The 20,169-nt window shown below is 40.8% G+C and overlaps 1 protein-coding gene across 7 annotated transcripts in view; it reads left to right on the plus strand.

Moving 5' to 3' along the window:
• DKK2 (dickkopf WNT signaling pathway inhibitor 2) overlaps positions 1-20,169 on the plus strand; it is a 161,051-nt gene that overhangs the window by 106,172 nt on the left and 34,710 nt on the right. For 4 of the 7 annotated variants that reach the window (XM_021395765.1, XM_021395762.1, XM_021395763.1 and 1 more), the window contains one exon: positions 11,903-12,111. In XM_021395765.1, the coding sequence (XP_021251440.1) occupies positions 11,903-12,111 (209 nt within the window). Of the gene's footprint in view, positions 1-11,259; positions 12,112-20,169 lie in introns of those variants that run through there. The other 3 variants (XM_021395767.1, XM_021395768.1, XM_021395766.1) reach the window with 2 other exon arrangements.

The following is a 20,169-nucleotide window of genomic DNA, read 5'->3' on the forward strand; positions in this document are numbered from 1 at the left end:
CAAACCCAAGTGCTGTCTGTGCCGCAGACTGCAGCCCCGTGTGCAGAGGGGGCTTTGAAATGGAACATGAGAACCAGGCTGGTGCCGGTGGCAGCCCAGGTGAGGCAGCTGGATCAGCCCAGGGAAAGCCACAAAGTCACTTGAACAGCAGGGCAGCCTGATGTGCTGCCTTCTGCATGAAGCACCTCGGCAACTTTGTGGATGCCCCATCCATGGAGAAGCTCAAGGCTGGGTTGAAGGGGCCCTGGGCAGCCTGAACTGGTGGGGAAGAACTAGCCCATGGCAGGGGATTGGTGCTCAATGATCTTTAAGGTCCCTTCCAACCTAAGCCATTCTATGAACTTGCTTAGTAGGTGCTACCACCTGTTGGCTTAGCCATGTCTGCAATCTAGAGAAGGGACATGAGTCTGGCTTGCTGCAGCCAGGTGACATAGCAGCAACATTAAATAAAAATATGCTCTGGAAGAGGGGGTCAGACTTCATGAAACCTCTATGAAGCTCGTTTATCCTGTAGAAGAGTCCCCAGGTGCTTTATGCCTTTGTCTGCCTGAAGGTTTAAGTTGACGCATTTCAATATCACACTGCAAGGTAAACAGTTACACTGATCAGGGGCTGGTGCCAGCTACTCTCCGGAATGAACTTGTGTTCTGATTCAGAAAATACAAGCCTAGCTCTGTTCAGCCATCATTTAAAAAATAAATAAATAAGGGTGGTGGAGGAGAGGAGATCGTTGGCTCTTTACTGGAGAAAACCAAACAAGATGTATCAAACAATTTTTTCCAATATTGTTTCCTTTATTAAAGAACGGCCCCATTCTGCATCTGCCATGAAGATTTGGATGGTGGCTTGAGATCACACTGAAAGTCAGGGTGGCCTACATCAGAAAAGCTGCATTTCACAGAACATTTGCTATTGATATGTTGGGAAAGTGTCAGACTTGCGGGAGGACTGGAGAGTATTTGCATGATACATTAATAAGAAACAGTTTAGTATACTAGATTACTAAAGCATGGTTAATTTCGAAGCCAAAACCCACACATTCTTAACTTTGTTTCCCAGCTTAAGAGCCAGTATACTCATGTATTGTACAGGAACTTAAGCGTTATTCTTTGAAAGCACACCCAGCGTTCAGAAAATCCCAAACTGAGCTAACAGCACAGTATACAGGCATCGCACAGGATGTTATTTTAAGCTGCCATGCAGAAATGTCAATACACTTGATATCTTTATTTGCAGCATGTGTGTTTTGGGAAAACAGGTTACGTAAGTTCTTGTTCTATGTGTACTGTGAAACAGAGATAGTTTTATGTGTCTTGGGAAGCCCATATCTGAGAAGCGATAGGAGGTTTGTAAAGCAAATCCAAGAGGTTTTAAAAGACGCAGGGATGCACACTGCTTGTCTTTGGTTTTGAGGGGGAGCTGCTTTTTGAGAAGGCTCTCCTCATCTCAGGAACACTTTGAATGACAAGTTAATTTCTGAACTGCAAAGTTTAACTCAGTTTAGCTGAATTTGCTGTGCAACATGGGTGCTACCGTGCTTGGCCTCTGAAAGTGTTAACCATCATCCCCTGCCTTGAATTGAACGATGAACGTATAGGAAAAAATGATGTGTATCGAGAGCTAATTTTAAAGTTTGTATTGGCAAAGTATTCCTCATTCCTTAGATCACATGGAGAATTACGGATAGAGAACATCAATTGTAGTCTGAGTTTAATCAGTGTAATCAAGAACGAAGTCAGTCTCCAGGTCAAAAGCAGGCATGACATTTGTGTTACTGCAGAACAAAAAGATCATCAAATGCTGTGGTGATGGGATTATTGCCTGTAACTTCAGTGTTTAGGAACTGAGCAGTAATTTTCACAACATTCAAGTCCATTGATGTGTGTGAGGGAGAGCTTCTAATATCTTGATTAATTTTGTTTTCTGGAAGGAATTTTCTGTGTTTGGTGGTAGCAACATTTGCCTTGCAGCTGGTTTCATGTGAATTGGGAAGGGTTATTTGGACTAAGATGCTCCCTACTCCTGCCCCAGTGGTGCTGAGTTGTTGGTCATCTGTAAACCAGTGCAGTTGGAGATGGCAAAAAGAAAGTGTAGTTAGATAACATGTCTATTAAAAACAAACAAAACCACAGATTTTCTAGCAGTAACTCCATATCAATTTCCCCATGAAGAACCTTATATCACTTACAGTTTTAGGTGAAGTATTAGGGTTTCATCGCACAAACATTCTTGCGATACATGGAGGCATGACTAGGAATGATTTTCTTCATTAAATTTATGTGAAATTAGAAAATTAATGTCTGAAACGATGCCTTACTTTAATAAGAAACCAAAAGTAGAACCTGACACTTAATTTTTCCTTCCTCTTCACCTCCTTTCTATTTCAATTCTGTAGACTATTGCAATTTTGTGAAAATCCCTTGCTAAAAAAGATTAAGAACATTCTTGTATGGTACCAGAGAAAACTAATTTTTACTGTAAAATTAGGAAGATTATATGAGCCAGACATTAAGTATGTAGTAAAAAAAGTGAGGTATTCTTTGTATATAGGCAATGAGAACCAAGTCTAAGCAGATACTTAGAAGTAAAAACTGTGAGATTTTTAAATGAATGTGAAATGTTTAAAATTGATGAATCTGATTACTGGAAAAAAAAAAAAAGAGTCAGTGTAGTAAGTTGCATGTTTGAAATCTCAGGGTGGTAAAAACTGCTGGAAAACATCCACAGAAATCCCTGAATTATTATTTAATTTACTTCTTTCTGTTTATTCTCCTCACACCTGTTCTCTTTCCATATTCGTTTTTGCTCTGTTGCCCACCATGTGAGTTCTGTTTTAATCATTCATACTCTAATTTCTGGTACTTCATACAGTTTTGTGGTGGGTTGTGATGCAGTGAATGCAGTGAAATGCTTCTGCAAGGTTTCAAAGTCGGCGTTGAATTGGGCAGCATGAGTCATTTCAGTACCTACTATGTCAGGATGTATGGTGATGTTGTGGACTATGAACTAATGCTTCAGGCCTCTAGGGAAACCAAAGAGAACTTGTCTGGGCTGAAAGAATCAGAAATATGAAATGAGAATCATCCTAGAGCCTAACATTTCAAGATTTCCATTAATCCATTATGTTTTGCTTTGAAAAAATGGAAAATCAAATTCCAAGATCGAAGTCCACATAGTTTTCTGCACACAAACTAGCATTTCATCTAGATTATACATGTAAATTAAATTGCAACTTTTTTCTAAAACGTAAAAAGCAAAGGTCAAGTGATGGAAATAAAGGGAAAAACATGTAAGTCTGTTTGTTCTGCATTTCTTGGCAGCCAGTACATTCAGTATTGTGGTACTTGTTACACAGAAAAATAGAGCTGCTTATTATGGATACTAGCAAAAAAGGCAAAGGACCAGTTCTGTTCTTCCTGTAACACCATCAGTGTCCACTGACTTAAATGAGAAGCTCATTTAGAAGGATTCTTTGTGTCACTGCTTAAGGTTCAGGTACTAAATTCTTCTAATTAGACTCAGAGGAGTTATGTGCTGATCAACGCTGGCAAAAGAAGTCCCATTAACTCCTTCAGCTGGAAGAATCTGGGACACAGCAGGTCCTAGAGCACAAGAGCCAAACTTTGGGATGGAAGCTTAGGCTGAGGTTTACACAGTTATTGTCTTTGAGTTACCAAATCCTAGAGTGGGAGTAAATTTAGATGCTCCCTGGGGTATTTGTGTTTTGACTAATGAAGCAGGCTCCCTTCTCTCTATCACAATTGGCCATACTCCAAAGAGAGTAGGCTCCCCTTCCTTCCCCTTCTGATTGTTCTTAACTTCTCCTTATGCTGAGAGAAAAATGGGAAGTCCCCTGAAAGTTCCCTACCGGAGAATGGAGAGTAAACATACGCAGGGGGGGAAAGCTGCAACGCATTCTTCTATTTGTAGATATTGAGCTTCACAGTTGCTCTCCATCACGCGTGCAGCTAGCTTAGAATGCAGCCCGCATAGCTCATTGAATGACTATCCTAATTTTGCCCTCTTAGAAGCTGGAAAAAAAAATCCCATTAATTCTTGATTTTGCTGCTACTTTACTTGCCAGCCGTATAGGCTGCATCATTAAAGCAGTATGAGTTGAGCCTCTTGGTTCAATGTGAGTTTGTGGGCATGGTGGTGAAGAGTTGATGGTTGGACTAGATGATCTTAGTAGTCTTTTCCAACCTTTATGATTCTATGATTTTCTTTATTTTCCTGTCCATCTTCACCACCAGATGGCAAAGAGAGGTGTTATCTTTGATACTGACATGAAGTAGTTTCTCTCTGGTATGAAAGAGTGAGATACTTATTCATTCTTTTCCCATTTTTGTGAAAATTGCATATAAAATATTATTTTTCTTCATTCACATCACGCATCACATCTTCTGAAGAGCATACATTTATAGGTGATAGGAAGCAGTCCTTATGTTGGCATTTAAATGGAAAAACTGCTTCAACAGAAAAAATCAGAATAAAAATGTCCTACCTCGTAAGTGATCACTACCAGATTCTTTTTTTTTTTTAATCAAGTTGAGTCATGTTAGGCTGTTAGTAGGACAGAATGTGATGCTGTTTAATGAACTAATAACCCACTGTAAATTCTTCTATAGTGGATAAAGGGTTTTGGCTGCGTCATATTATAATTTCCTTCTACAGCAGTAAACTAAAACAAAAACAAACTGTAGAAGTTTGTTCTAGAAGAGTTGCCTCTGCCTTTGGGTTGTTTTCTTAAACTAAGGCGGGGAATAACATTGAACAATCAGACAGAGGTGCAACCTTCCTCAGCTCCCTCTTAGGCAAAGCAGAGGCTACTCTTTCTCTGAAAGTTAGATTTTCTTTTTCACAGCCTGTAGATACATCCTAGCTCCAGAAGCATTTGCTTTAGTCAGATTTTTAAGCCAAGGCAAATGATATTTTTACATTTGCTGTTTTGTATGCTTGACAGAAAGTCTTCAGATGTGACTGCATTTATCAGAAAACATGAAATAGATGTAATAAATAGCAATCAGCTTTTTCATTGCTTATTATAACTAAGATTCCACAATTGTTTCCGTTCTAACTCTCTTTTCAGCCTCGTAATTTTCTGCTGCTTTCATTCCTGAGAAGGGAATTTTCCTCACAGTTGGTTTTTTTTGGAAAATTTGAGTAACTTGGCTCTGGTATTGCCAAGAATATTGCAAAGAAAATGGGTGTACATGGACTTGATAATTATAAGTATTTTTATTGTTTTAACAACTCTTCAATATACGCTACTGGGAGAAGGATGCTGAAATTTCAGCTGCTACCGTATCAAGTCAACCATCTTCCATTGCTTAGTTCAGTTATGCAGCAAAGGTTTTTTGGCAAAAATAATTGAATAGTTTAAAGTCATTTTAATTGACTGGTTAATACATTTGGCAACACTAGTCAGTGGTTATTATTTTCAGTGGTCTGAGAGTCTTTCCCGTTTGCTTTTGTCATCCTCTCAAGGAATGGGTGATTCCCCTATGAAGGGTTAATGATCATCAGAGGGGCTGATTGAAATCCTGAGCTGTGAGCGACTGAGCCAGTTGCACACTGTGTCATTAATTAACTGTAACACCATTCTGAACTGTTTTAATCAAGAAAAGGAGTTATGTATGAGGAATAACAATAACATTCAGTACTCGTCTTTTTGGAAAAAAAAAATCAGCAGGACTAAAAATCATAAATATTTCAAAACAGTTTTACTGCATTATTTGCCTCCTTCCTGCTCAAGAGAAACACAGTGTTAGGGAATAGAACCTCTCAGGGCTGAGGTTGCACCTTCTGCAGCTATGGCAGCTGCTAAGGCTGTGTTGGGTCAGTTGGGCCATGCAGCAGTTCCACGAGTGGCTGGGCTGTCCAAAAGCTTCTGGAATCTGGCATCTCGGGGGCTGTGCCCTCTGCCCTGGGGAGCCTGTTCCATGCCCACCACCCTCTGGTGAAGAACTTTTCCCTAACCCCCACCTGACCCTCCCCTGACACAGCTTCTTGCCGTTCTGTTGGGTCCTGTTGCTGTCCCTGTGAGGAGCTGCAGCCATCATGAGGCCACCCCTCAGCTTCCTCTTCTCTGGACTGAACAAACCAAGGGATCTCAGCCACACCTTACACATCTTGCCCTCTAAAATGCTGGTGGGAACACAGATTTAGCTCTAAAGAATGGTTCCCCTGCTGCTAATATGGAAATACCACCTGCAGAGAAGAGTTTTGTGGTGGCCATAGACTGCATTACTCTGGATTTCTGGAGCTGGCACCCATCTGTTGTTCTTTTGGGAACTGCACACCCCAACCCATCCTCTGGGCACATTGCTGGGGCTGCAGTCCCAGAGCACAAAGCATTTGGTGGAAAAGGGCTCCTTTTGTCATTTGTCCCCATTCGACATCCAGTGCCTGCACTCTCCTGACTCTGTACCCCAGCGTGAAGCCTTCCCCATGGGAGGAAATAATTGCTTGGTGGGGTCTGATTTGAGCTGAAGACAGAGGTGGTGAAGAAATAAAGAGGCAAACCCCAAATGTGTCCCGCAGAGAGATGGAGGTCAGAGGAGAGGAAGGAACTCCTTACATGTGCATTTTAGAATAAAATGTACTGTTGAGCTGCAGTCTTAGAGAAACTAGCTATCACTGGATTGTCTTGATTGCATATTTTTAGTAAGAAATTAAATAAAGCAAAGAGTAGGCCCCAGGGGCAGAGCTAAGGGAAATCTGGCCACAGCCAAGCTGTGAGAGTTGCTGTAAGGGGCAGTGGAAATTCAGTGCAGCTGGTGAAACAAAAAACAAACAAACAAACAAAAAAACAATACACCTCTATGTTAGAGAATGTCCTTCATACAAGAGGTATCCCAAAATGCTTTAAACAGAATTAAAAACAGATTTAATTTGAAGAACAGGTAATTTTGTTTATTTAAGAGAAAGAAAAACATAGGACGTTAGTCTGAACTAAAGCTGGTATAAATCAAAAACAGTGCAATTGAAGTCAAGTGGCCTAAAATATAGTTCCTGTAAAATATACAGGATTATAATCTGCTCTGTCTTAGTTTGCATTGTACTATTTTCACCCTTTGAAGGAGGTCTAGTAAAGGATCTCCCCATTTTATTGTATTGCATTTTCTTCCTTAAATTGGATATATTGATTTCTTATGTTCCATTATTTCTTGCTTTTATCTTTGTTTCTTCTAGACTCTGTTTTTCCAAACAATTCATCTTAAAAATAGTTTCAGAGGCAAAAGGAAAAAAGAAATTCAAGAAGGGGGTGGGAGAGAGAGGAAAAAAAAGAAAAAGAAAAAAAAGGTTGCTCTTCTTTTCCATGCTTTTCCATCAAATCCCATCATCTGCCTTCCAAAAATGAAAAAGAAAAAAAGAAGGAAGACTGCAATGAATCTAATTGAACTCCCTGGCAAAAAATATAAAGAGGGAGACATGACTTCATACAGAAAAATAAAGAGTTAGTAGAAAAGCAGTTAAAATGTTAATAATTCTCAATGAAAATATCAACACATTGAATTACTTCGTTGGCCTTTTTGATTTTGGCAAGTTAGTAGTGAGACTCGAAAAATTCTATGAAAATCTTTGTTTGTGTAAGGCCACTCAACTTTTTCCAATAAATTTGTAAGTAAGTGTAATTAAAAGAAACACCAAAGCATATGTAAAACAGAAATACATGTTTGGAACACTTAATCCTCCAACTTTTATTCAGGGTATGAATGCCTGTTTTGGGTCTAAATGCAAACTTCACTCTATTGTGTCTCTCCTCTTTAAGGATGCAAATAAGATAAAGGAAAAATGTACTTTTTTGTACAAAGTATGTTAATTTATCCTAAGAGAGGTATCAATGCATAATTGTATATTGAAATACATCTTAACAATTAACCTGTAATTGTTAATTTAATCAGTACTGTGGCTCAGTGAGTCAGTTAGTAGTTAGTGAATGTTTTTGTTAATGGAGTCCAGGCACTGAAGGTACCACCTCAGGAGGATGGCTCATGCCATCCAGCCACCTGCACTCACATGGGGTAGACCTGGACTCTCCTGTGGGCACAATGTGTGTTTGGTGGCCATAGGCACACAAGTTTGCTGCATCACAGGGTCTAGTTGAGAGGTGCTGAGATGCTGGTTTCTTTCAGCCTGCAAGCCCAGGAGATCTCATGGTTGTATAGGCAATAGTCAGAGGAGGCTCAATCTCTGTAATGCAGTACAAGATGAGCGATTTCTAGTGACCATCCCCTGTATGTTACGTAGCATTTGGCACTGAGTGTCATTATCAGGGTAATGATTCTTCCATTGTTCTGTACAGTTTGCTGCTAGATATGGATTTGGGCAAAAGATTATATTGCTCAAAAGCATTTAACCACTGTCTTTGTTTCAGCTGGAACAGAATTGTTTTCTTCAGAGTGTCTGGTATGATGCTGTGTTTTGGATCTAGGAGAAAAACAGTGTTGATAAGACATCAATGTTTATAGTTGCTGCTAAGCAGCGCTGTACAGAGCTAAGGCCGTTCTCAGCGAAGGGCTCAAGGATCTGGGATGTAACAGAATCAGGACAACTGATTTAAACTGACCAAAGGGATATTCCATACCATATGACATCATGAAGGAGTTTTGAAGGAAGTGGGAGTTCATCTTGCTCTCTTTCACTGCTTGTGGGGCTAGCTGGGCATCAGTCAGGGGGACGTGAGCAATTCCTTGTGCATGACTTGTTATATACATTAATGTATATATATTTGTCATAATTATTATCCTTTTCCTTTTCTTTGTCTTAGTAAATAGTTTTATCTCAACCCACAAGTTCTAGTTTACTTTTTTACAATTCTCTCCCCCATCCCACTGGGAGGAGGGAGAGAACAGCTAAGTGGTGCTGAGTTACCTGCCAGATTAAACCCCAGCAACCAACCACATACACACAAATACATGATCTTTAGCTGCTCCAAACTGGCCACCCAAACTTAGTGGTGGACTTGATGGCAGACTCTCTTTCTGCCTGATCTTCAGTAGTAGGTCAGCCTCTGCATTGTGCGCTTCAGATTGTTAAGGATATGAGGTTTTGTAGTCTGTTCCTCTGGTAGATCCTCCTTGGTACTTATGTGCTTTAGAAGTTTGTGCCTATGAAATTCTCAATTGTAGTGGCTCCATACATCTGAAAATTGCAAATGCTTCTTGGTATTTTTGCCTCTGTACCACTTTTTTTTTTTTTTCAGTTGATACTACGAGGTAGTTCTGTGTATTAAAAAAAACATAAGAACTGCTGCAATGAGGAGCATAGGAGATCCACAATGAAGTTTGGAAGTCTACATTTGGCCAGTTTGAAACATGGGCCAAATGCTGATTAAAAGCAAAAATCAAAATATCACATACCTTGTTTCTCTGTGAGTATTATCTATCCTTTGCACAGAAACTGTGGAGGCAAACAAGATCTTGTAGTAGTCACCTTCATGCTTTCGTAAGAGAAGGAGAGATAAAGTGGAAAAGGCTCCCCCCAAAACATAGGTCTAGAGTCCTCAGCTTTCTGCTTGAGCAGCATGTTGCCCAGTAGCTGGCTTGCAGTGAGGTGGGTTGCTGCCGCCTTTGGACCCAGGATCAGTCTGTTGAGACAGAAAAGCCAAGCCTGTTTCTTCAGAGATGCTGCAAGCTCTCCTCCCATCAGAGCAACAAGTTATGAGATAGGTCTTGCCCTGTCGGAAGGATACCCACTAAATTTAAATTAATATCTTGAAACTCAGTTGAATCCGGCTGACTGATTAACTTCATCCTTAGCTGAATCCAGAGTGATTAAAACAAATGAGCTTGGCTATCTGTCTTTGAATGTCTGAAAAGCTTTGAGCCTTCTTCCTCATTGACTTTGTGTTTCTGAAGGATATGAATTTATGGGGACTTCCTTATTTACTTCAAGGAAATTTGAATGCAACTTGTTTCTTATATTTGTTATGTAATTTTAATAAGTTACCAATAGATATTTAATTTAGATGCAATCCATTTACAATCTGGCCCTTTTAGGCACTACGTGCCTCTCTCCAGTACCACACATGTCCATGTATTTCAAGAAGAGCTGAATGATACTTGCATGAGGTCATCATATTGTGTTTTTTATTGTCGTGGATTCTTGTTGTGTGTCTCATCAGCTTATTTTGCTTTCTTTGTAATCCTCCCTTATTCGAGGCGACTTTGGTGGTCAGCGCTCCATTGCTGACTTATAAATTTCTGTTGCTTCCTCTGTAAAAGAAACACAGGCGGATTTTTTTTTCTAAGAGTATATATCACAGCCAAAGCACTGATACAACATGTGGTCTTAGAGCACCCACTGAAGCAAAACCTGCAGGTGTTATATGAATTTGGTACCATTCATGAAGCAAGACAGATTAACACTAAGGCTCCATTGTGACTTATGTGGAGAATATGATGAAGAGATATGAATTGTAACTTGTGTTATTCCCAGCAAGAACAGAGAATGTGACTATGTCAGCCAGTGATAATAGGAAGAGGAAATTCGGGATTGACTTCTTATTAGAAATCAGGGAGCTGTCACTGGTTTATGTTTCCCCATCTCAGCTTGGGCCTGTGTGAGCAGGTGGGTAAGTGACTTATTCCCTTGCATGAGGCTACCCGTGCACATAGACACACACGCCGCTCATGCATGCCCAAGTTGCCTGTTTCTCTGTGGATGTGCTGTTACAGGTTTGTGTGTGTGTGGATTTCTGACAGCTTCCAAGAAAATTATCTGCCAGAGCCTTTCCTGCCATTCTGCTAGCTGTTTGCACTTGCTTTGGGGTTTGTGAGGAGTGAGAGCTTGGTGGCAAAAGTCAAGTCAAAAGCAGTCAAATTATCACTGTCTTGTGAGATTGCGGATTGCTTTCTGGTCTTCTTGAAACATTTCCTTGCAAATGTCATCAGGAGTTATTTATTTTACTTAGTTTTTTGTTCCTTACTCCTGATACAAAGCTGAGTACAAGAAAAAGTGAAATTTTAATTCTGAAATTTTAACTCACTCTCTGACCCAGCAAGCGCTTTGGGGGCTGGAGCACCTTGGCACAAGCAGGCTGCCTTGTGGAGCCCAGGAAGGGAAAGGCAGCAATAAAATCCAGTGAGCAGCTGTTGGAGTTCCCTGTGGGTGCAAGGGGATCCCTAGGCAGCCTGGGTGCCTGCCAGCCTCTGCCCCCAGCCTCATGGCCCTGCCACGGGTGGGCTGGAGGAGGAGGAGAAGGAGAAAGAGGAGGAGACCGGGTGCTTTCACTCCTGCTGGCTGCATGGGCTGGGGCAAAAGACAGAAAAAAGGAGGAGGGGAATAAAAAGTAAAGAGAAGGGGGAGAGAGAGAGTGAAAGAAAACGAAGCCCAGCTTCTGCCGGTGCTGCTTGGATTGGATCTGGTTTGAGTTTCCTCTCTGCTGGCTTATGCAGCAGGAGAGGAGGAGTGGGGGAAGTAACTCGCTCGCCGCCCTTCCTCTGGAGCTGAACAAACGTGCTGGGGACTGTGCCGGCAGCAGCTGCCCGGCTGCATTGCCTTGCAGCCTGTTGCTCTCAGTTACTAAAGAATTGCTTGGACTGCTCAAGAACCCGGAGGAAAAAGCCACCACTTCACAGACCCGCTTAGTTGCTCAGTGCCTATAGACTTGACACGTTTTTGTTTTTCTTTTTTCCTAGGGAATTCTTTTTTTAATTACTTTTCTTCCGTCTCTCTCAGAACAGCAGCTCTTTGAGTGTGTGGCACTGAAATCCATTGCCTTACTAACAGCTTTGGGGGATATTTTTTTCAACCCTTTTTCCCCCTCTCTTTTCTTTTACTTTTCCTTAAAAAAAAAAAAAAATCAAAATCAAAAGAAAAAATATAAGCCTTTTGGGGGGAGGGGAGATGATCGTGCTGATGTGGAATAAGTGCTCCTGCTGTCTCCTCTTACTAGCCGCGGTCCTGATCGTGGAGAGCTCCCAGCTAGACAGCTCCAGCTCCAAGGTGAACTCCATCAAGTCCACCCTGATGGGGGAGGCTCCAACTCAGGCAACCAACAGATCTGCAGGCATCCACCAGGGACTGAAGCTTGCTAGCAGTAAGAAGGGGAAAATGCTAGAGCAGATGAGAAAACCTCCCAAGCACTATCACCGGCAAGGAGAGGTAGGACATCGCTTCATTGCTCGAGTGTCTGTCCGTCTGCGTGCTATATGCAAAGAATTGCTAGTCCACCTCTCATGTTTCTTCCAAAGCTTTACTGTGTTGCAATAATTAACTTTTTCAGGGTTGTCTGGGACAAGACAATATTAAAATAGGTTTTAGGAAATGTGGAAGTAGTCGTTGGAAGGTCTTAAACCTTTAATTTTTATCTGTAGGATCAATAACTGATGAAAGAAAGAGTAATCCAAAGAAAATCATCTTTAGTATGCCTTTGTCTGCCTACTGCTGGAAGTAAAGGAAGAAACTTCTTGTTAACTCTCAGACAATAAATGAACAGAATTTTGAATAGATGAGGAAAATTTGAACACAAGGTGAAAAGATGTTTCTAGTGGTGATGCAAATTTGCTTTTAAAAATCTCACCTACCTAGTCAATCTCTGATATCTTTCCCTGTGGTGAGAATGAACAGGCATGCTGTTCCAGTGGTATGGCTTAGGGCATGTTCATTTGTTTAATATGATAGAAAATAAATTCTGGGTTTCTTGTCCAGTATAAACTCCAGTGGTTGTGGAAGTTTTATTTAGTTATAACCAGTTGGGATAGGTGATGAGTTATGGTCTTGAATATGTAGTTTGAGTGTAAGGAAAAAGAAAAGATTATAGAAACTGTATGGGGAAAAAAGCAAAACCAAAATCAGGCTTGCTTGTGAATTATGCAGTCTCTTTCCTCCTTAGCCTAGTTGAAAATTGGAGAGCCTGATAGAAAACATTCTTTATTTCTGATGAATTAAAAAGCAGTATTTTAAGCTATCCACCCTTATTGATCCTTTAATTCTCTTCCATCAAGCCTCAACTTGGATGGTACGAATGTTGCTCATTTGTGGTGTTGAAGGAGTTAGACTTCTTCAGAAAATACAGATTTTATACTATTGGGTATTATTAGTACCTCAAAATACAGCTGCTTTTCATAAGGAACAAACAGTGTAGCAGAAAGAAAGCTGCCAGCATTCAGCGCTAAGAAGGCAAAATACTCAGTGCCTGAAGGGTTCTCTGTCTTGCCTACATTTTCCTTTGCTGCATTTCATATCAGCTCCCTAATAGTTGAATGTTATCATTTGATTTTGTGCGCAGGCATAATAATAATGATGATAGTTTTTGTTTTCCTATGTGGTAAATTTGGTTTTAAACTTCTCCGAGCTTTCCTTTTCCTAGCCACTCAATTGTTTTATAATTCACTGAGAATTTGGTTGCCTTTCCTTACCTCTGAGCAAAGTTTAGTAACAGATGCTGTACTCAAGTTTCATATTACTATAGTACTGCGCTCTTTCCTAGTGCATGCTGTAATAAATATCGTGCTAAATCACCTTGAGGAAATACAGGAGCATGGTACGCTTTCTTTTACGTTTGCCTTGGTTTTTCTTTTCTTTTGTTTGTATTCATCAAAAGTCAGCATATATGACCATTTGCCCAGTGAGCGTTGCCTGTCTCATGTGTTTCAGTGCAAGTCCTTGTGGACCTGTGCTGTATAGCCCAGTCACAATAGGTAATTTTGCCTTTTGGGGAAGTCTTGCCATCTTTCTCTGCGTACACCGTCCTTATTTCTTGAACATATATTCAGCACAGTGATGAGGATGATTAAGTGCAATTTATCTAGCTTCTGGAAAACAATGTGCGCTGACCACAAGTGACATTTGAAAGGTTTCGCCCTTGCCAGCGTGAATTGTTTGCCGGAGATTTCTAGTTACTGGCACAAACTCTCAGGGTATACTTCAAGCTAGAGAAAGAGTTGCAAGTGTCCGTAATGCTGGAACAGGTGGCACACACGGTAAGACATCCTGTTTGTAGCACTTGCCTTGAGTTCACCTGAGGGAGCCTCTTTGTGCTCTTCTTCCCCAGGCAATGCCCTGGGGATCGGTGGCTGTGGCTTCCTGGGGAGTGAAGCCTCGCCACCTATCAGGGCTGTTGACCCTGATTCCTCCCTCTCTACTTGAGACTGTCCCCAGGTGCTGCATGCTGTCACACTGCTGTACATTGTGGAAACAACTCAGATAAACTAGCAGTAATTGGAGATATTATTTCTGGCCCTCTACCCTGAAGCAAAACAATTAACATAGAATTGCTGTAGAAGGAAAAAAATAGAAGTTACTCTTGCTACAAGACTTTATTGTTGGTGTTGCTTCTAGTTGCCGGGTTGGTAAGCCGCTGCATTCTTTACAGTGGTGTGACACATGGTCTCAACCAATTAAGACATGACATTATAATAATTTCTGTAAATTACTCTCTCATTTACATTAGTTATTGATTTGTTTAGGTTATGGGATTTTGCACTGAATTTTTGTGCGCCGTTTGCTGAAAGAATAGAGATGCCTATGCCTTTCTTTCTAAAACAATCTTTTGCATTAGTGGAATTTATAATACATGGAAAATGGAAGTACCTTCCATATTTTGGTAACGTGAATTGAGTAACTTGTACAACTAGGAAATAATTCTATTAAGGAGTAGGCTTATGAGTCTTAAATTAATAGCTTTTCCGAGGGCTGCTGTGACAGCTCTGAGGTGTGCAGCAAGCTCTCTGCTGATACCTGTAGTGGAAATCAGAGGACTGTCACCAAAACTGTTGGGAGCACCACCAGCCAGCAACCAATTTGCTTATCTAGCGTGGTAGGCTGACACGCTTGCAGAGGGTTTCTTCAATACATTAATTCTCAGGACTAGGAGCAACTTGGGAGTCTTTAATCAGCTATAAATCAACGGATACAATAGTTCATGGCTTATCTGGAGTGTTGATGTATTTCAGCTGGTGGTTACGGTGCTTCTGCCCAGAAAAGGAAGATCCTGTGCTTCGCTGTCAGGCAAAGTTCCAGTTCAAGTTAAAGAAATTACTTGTGTGAGCAAAGCAAGCTGATTTGGCTTGCTGGAGAGACTGGCAGGGCAAATGTGGATTTTACTGTGACTTGCCTTTTTATGTCTTTCTGAGGAATATTATTTATTTTTTGTTCTAATTCCCTTTACTGCCTTGGATCAGCAGAGAATGAGGAGTACTGATGTGCTAAATTGGTGAGATTTCACTGTCTTCATTGTTCTTCATTGTCACTGTTTTTCCCCTTTCTACAGACTGTTAATGTTTTCCCATTTTCACAGAAAATCACAAAGTGTCTACAGCACTAGCACAGCAGAAAAATGCACTCAGAAATAGTAGTGTACAGTGCATGTTAGTTACTTTTCGGAGGGCTCAGTCCTCTATGCTGTCTTCTGCCAGTTTCCTTTCACAACTTGATTTAGAGGAATGGCTTTCAGGAGTAGCCAACATTTTGGTAGTTAACCACTCTAGAAAGTTGTCATGAGTATATTGGATACATCAATCTCAGTAAATAAAATGCAGTGAATAGAGACATTAATGAAAGAGACCAGAATGGCAGCATTAATTTTTCCGCATGTTAGATACAGTTCTCACTGCATTAGGGAAAGCTCTACTGTGTCATCATTCTGCTACAGTGGCACAACCTGAAAGGGAAATGCCCGTATATCATAATTGGGATTGCAAGTCATAACTATTCATAGATTTCTTTATGCTGGCACTGTAGCAATTTCAATTCACTTCACATTTCAGATTACTTATCGCTGGGTTGTATTCTCTCTCTCCTCTTCCCTACATCAGCGCTGGGGTTTCCTCCTCCAGTGCAATGATGTGGTGGGCTGAGAGCTACCGAGCTCCATTTCCAGCCATTTCCCTTCTTCTGCCTGTTGGTTCCTTGACCCTCTACCTTTCCTAAGCTCTGTCTGAAAGCCATTCTTTCATCTCTCTCCCCAACAGGTCACATCTCCCATTTCCCCCGCCACTACATAGCTTGTTGGGTTTGTGCTTCTTGCCAGGACTGGCCCTCCCACTTCCCCACATTCACAGTGGGAGCAGCAGCAGTGAGGGAAGAAGTGGGCTGGCCAGGAAAGGAGATGGGTATGGCTGTGGGGTGGGTGACAGATGATGAGGTTTGGAACAGGGAGAGAGGAGAGAAAAGCTGGGACGAGTTATAGCACCACAGAGGCATGATGGGCAGATACCAGCGAAGTCTTTGTGTTTCAGATGTACTTGGCTTAATTTATTATTATTATTTTTTTTACTCTTGTGCTAAGAGGCTTACGCCCAAAGAAACCAAAGCAAAAAGGCATTAATCAAAATGCCTACACTGACCTCATCTCTATCAGCACATGGACATGCATGCAATTCTTGAACAGGACGTAGTTGCCCACAAGGATTTGCTAGAAAATGCTTGGATGGTGCTTTATAGCAAGTAAAACAGCATGAAATTTAGTAATTGACTTCAGTGCCCTGAGAATGTTACAACAGAATGTACCAAAGACACCAAAAATGTAACCACAATATCTTGAATAGCTAGCAACCAAGACAGTATGAATTATTTCTCCATTGAATTAAAAATAAATTGATTACAATACCTAGAAGTTACATCCAGGAACAGTTCAAAACTGGAAAAAAAAAAAATCCAGGAAAAAAAAACCCAAACCAAAAAAGCCCAGGATTGCTAAATCTGTAGAGGTCACTAGAGAATGTATTCTTTGCTCTTCTGTGAGGAATCTGGGAGACACTGCCTTACTGGCAGCAGTCTTGTTAAATAGTTGAGTGGCTTGTCTCTTGATTGCAAAAATGGGATGCGGAGTATTAGCTCCTTCCTGGGTTGTGCGTTGGTGTCCTGTTTAATTTGTTATTATTATTTGACTTCCTAATACAAAGCAAAAGCTCCTATAAAGTGGCTTTTCTAGGGCTACTTCCTATTAACGTTGCAACAGCGCCTAGAAAATGTCTAGGGCTCTGATGCGCTGCCCAGTGTGCAAATACTTAGGGAAAGTTAGTTTCTGTCTGGAAAGTCTGTCAGAGTCTAAGGACAACACAAAAGATGATGAAGCATGATTACATTTTTCCCTCAGAAAAATTACACTGATTAACTCACTGTGTTTGATTTACTGATGCTTTGCAGATGCCAGTATAGCACAAGCTTAATTTTGTCTTTAATTATCTCAAAACCGGCTGCATCTCGCAAGGCCTTCGTATCTCATGGCTTGTCAGTTGAGCCTTAGATCTTCCACAGTTGTATTTACAAGTGCCTCACTCTGGAAATGCCATTTCGGAGAAATTTAACTCCACGAAAGAGGAGTCCCATGAAGTTCCTGCTTCTCTTTGTTTGCGTGGCTCTCCAGTTTTGTGGTTCTTGTTAGGCCATGTCCAAAACCCTTTTGTTATACACGTAGAAATGTTGATTTGGGGAACACCTTCAAAGCAGAGACCTTTCCTTCCCACCTGGACTGCAGGTTGCAGCCAGCAGCATGCCTCCCCTTGGCCTATCAATGCATGGTGCCCACATGGTCTGCATGGCAGCCGCCAGATGTTGGTGACAGGTCCAAGAAGTCAAGGTTTGTGTGACATTTCAGAATGAGGAAGAAAAGCACGGACAGCCTCCCTGTTTTGGCTCCACTAGAAAAGCTCCATGTGCATATTGATTGTGCTTTAGAAAACTGAGGGTGGCTCTTTGAAAATCTTTGTCTTTCAACTATGACTTACATTGCGTTTCTGGTACCTTTAAGTTGAAACCAACTTCTAGGAGATTCACATCCATGGATGTGAATGGCCTATACAAAAGCTAGGTACAGCAGATTCGTTTTGTATGTTTTTTTAAATGAACTTTGCTTGAAAAAGTATTTTAGAGAACATATACATTCATCTGTTCTCTTTTGATCAAGCGTAGGATGTGCAAACCCAAACCATCGCTTTTCTTCAGTACAGTTTTTCACTTTTTGATCAAATTACAGATTTATTTTCATAAAAAAAACTTCATGAAAAAAGCAATTTTCAAGTTGTAATGAAAATAGGTGTATGTGTGGGATTTCCAAATTGCAGAATAGTCTGCTTTAGAAAGAGCCAAAATGTAGCAAGAGAGAGCATGAAAGTATACGTGTTGTCATGCTAAATGACCAAAGCACAGCAGTTTTCAAATAAAATAATTAGTTTTATTCATTAAAGTTAGTTTTCTCGAGATTGGCTCCAAATCCATCTACAATTTATATGTTTGTATTTGCACAGAAACAGAATTCAAGTTATGAAATGCATGGATATAAACACATAGCAGGAATATGGAGTTTGCCCATTCAGCAGCTATTTTGTTCTTACTTAAAAAAAAAAAAAAAAAGACTGGGGCAATGCTACCAAAAAAAAAAAAAAAGAAAAAGAAAAAGAATTTAAGGGTTGTTGTTTTTTTTCCCCCCTCAAAGTACATAAGCACATGGTTCAGCCCCTTGGGACTTTCTTAAAGCTAAGCTTTGATATGATTGAATTTTCATATGCACAGTAATGAATCTTGGAGTCATGCATGTTGCACATATGCAGTGCAAATGGCACTGCTTTAGTGATTTTAGCAGTAAGCGAAGGTGGACTGTTCTGCACATGCTCGGGAATGAGGTGTTGCTCTGCTCTGCAAGCTCTCTGCCTCATTCTCTGTGCATCATGTAAGTGTGAACCAGGCCGTGCATGCCTCTAAAGGCGTACTTATCAGGCCAGGGAGCGAGAGGACAGTGCTCACTTCTGCACATTTTGGCAGTTCATGGAGGGAAGCAGTGACTTGGTGTAAGTGTGATCTCTTCCTGCAAGTCTTAAATAACAAAAATGGGATCCGTTAAAAGGAGTTGCAAACAGAATATGTCTATGTTGCTGTAGCAAACATTTATTCTTGGAATCTCGACCTTAACTAGAAAGATTGAAATTACACTGAAAGTAATGCATCTCATGAGAAAAAAGTTCCTTTATTTTCTCTTTTTTTTCAGAGCAGGATAGTTTTTGAGTTTGCTTTATTGTATGTTCTTACACAAGATGGTGGACTTCTTCAGGACACCCTGCAGAGATGAAGTTTGGTATTTTGACATAAAAGGGCTCTGGAAGGGGAGAGTGAGAGCCACTAACAGAAATGAAACTAGTGTGACTAATCTAGTTGGAGTTAACTGAGTTCAATTCATTTTCAGAAGCATCAGAAAGATTTAAGCTGTGTCAAAAGAAATGGTAGTGACAGATGTGCTACCATCTTGTACTTAATCTTTTTGCTTTCATAATCTTTCATCCCTTCCTTTTTGTTTAGTGGGGTTAGTTTTTGTTGGTGGTGGTTGTTTTCTTCTCTCTCAGCAGAACTCTATTGTTTCACAGAGGATACCACGGTGCTCCGGGTGGTCACTGTCAATTATTCAAGTCAGCTCATAGATATCTAGTCCTTTTTAGTCGGAGCTAGGCTCCCATCTCAAATAGCTTAGGTTGTTTCCTGGAGTTGCAACTGAAAGCAGCTTTTGGGGGCTTTCTGATGCTACAAGTTCTAAGGAAGACTCCATCTGCTCCTTTGATGGTTAGATTTTCTGGTGTGCTCCAGTGCCTTCGGTGATTTTCTTACCATGGATATGTTCATGTGAAGTATAACACAGAAGTACTGTTGCTCATATCATGAAACGTTTAAGGAATGTTTAGACATTGCGCTGAGGGAAATGGTTTAGTAAGAACTGTTGTGATAGGTGGACGGCTGGGCTGGATGATCTTGTAGGTCTTTTCCAACCTTGGTGATTCTATGATTCTATGAATCATGGAATATCTTGCGTTGGAAGGGACCTCAGGGCAGGGTACGTGATCTCTGCTCAGGGCAAGTTCTTACAGAGTATAGGTTTAAAGTAGGAAAACCTCTGTCCAATATGACATAGAGCTGCGAGCAAAAGATGGTGTTAGTGATATTTGGACTTGGCATACATTTAATCTCCTCAGTGTTTCTTCAGCAGCAGCTGGGTAAAAAATGGCTAGATGATCTGCTGACCTAAGCTGGCAGGGCTAGCACAGACTTGCCTTTCTTTTTTGTTTGTTTCTTCTCTTTTGGCTTGACAGCAAAAGAGCAGAGCCTGCCAGAGCCTGCCTACCTTCTGGTTCATTGTGAACTTGCTTAGAATACCTTCCTGTTTTCTATGATAAAAATATAAGTTTATCCACTTCTCTACATCGGGGCATTCTGTTGCACAGGATATAGAGACTG

The sequence above is a fragment of the Numida meleagris genome, chromosome 4 (genome assembly GCF_002078875.1).
Source record: "Numida meleagris isolate 19003 breed g44 Domestic line chromosome 4, NumMel1.0, whole genome shotgun sequence".
Taxonomy (NCBI): Eukaryota; Metazoa; Chordata; class Aves; order Galliformes; family Numididae; genus Numida; species Numida meleagris.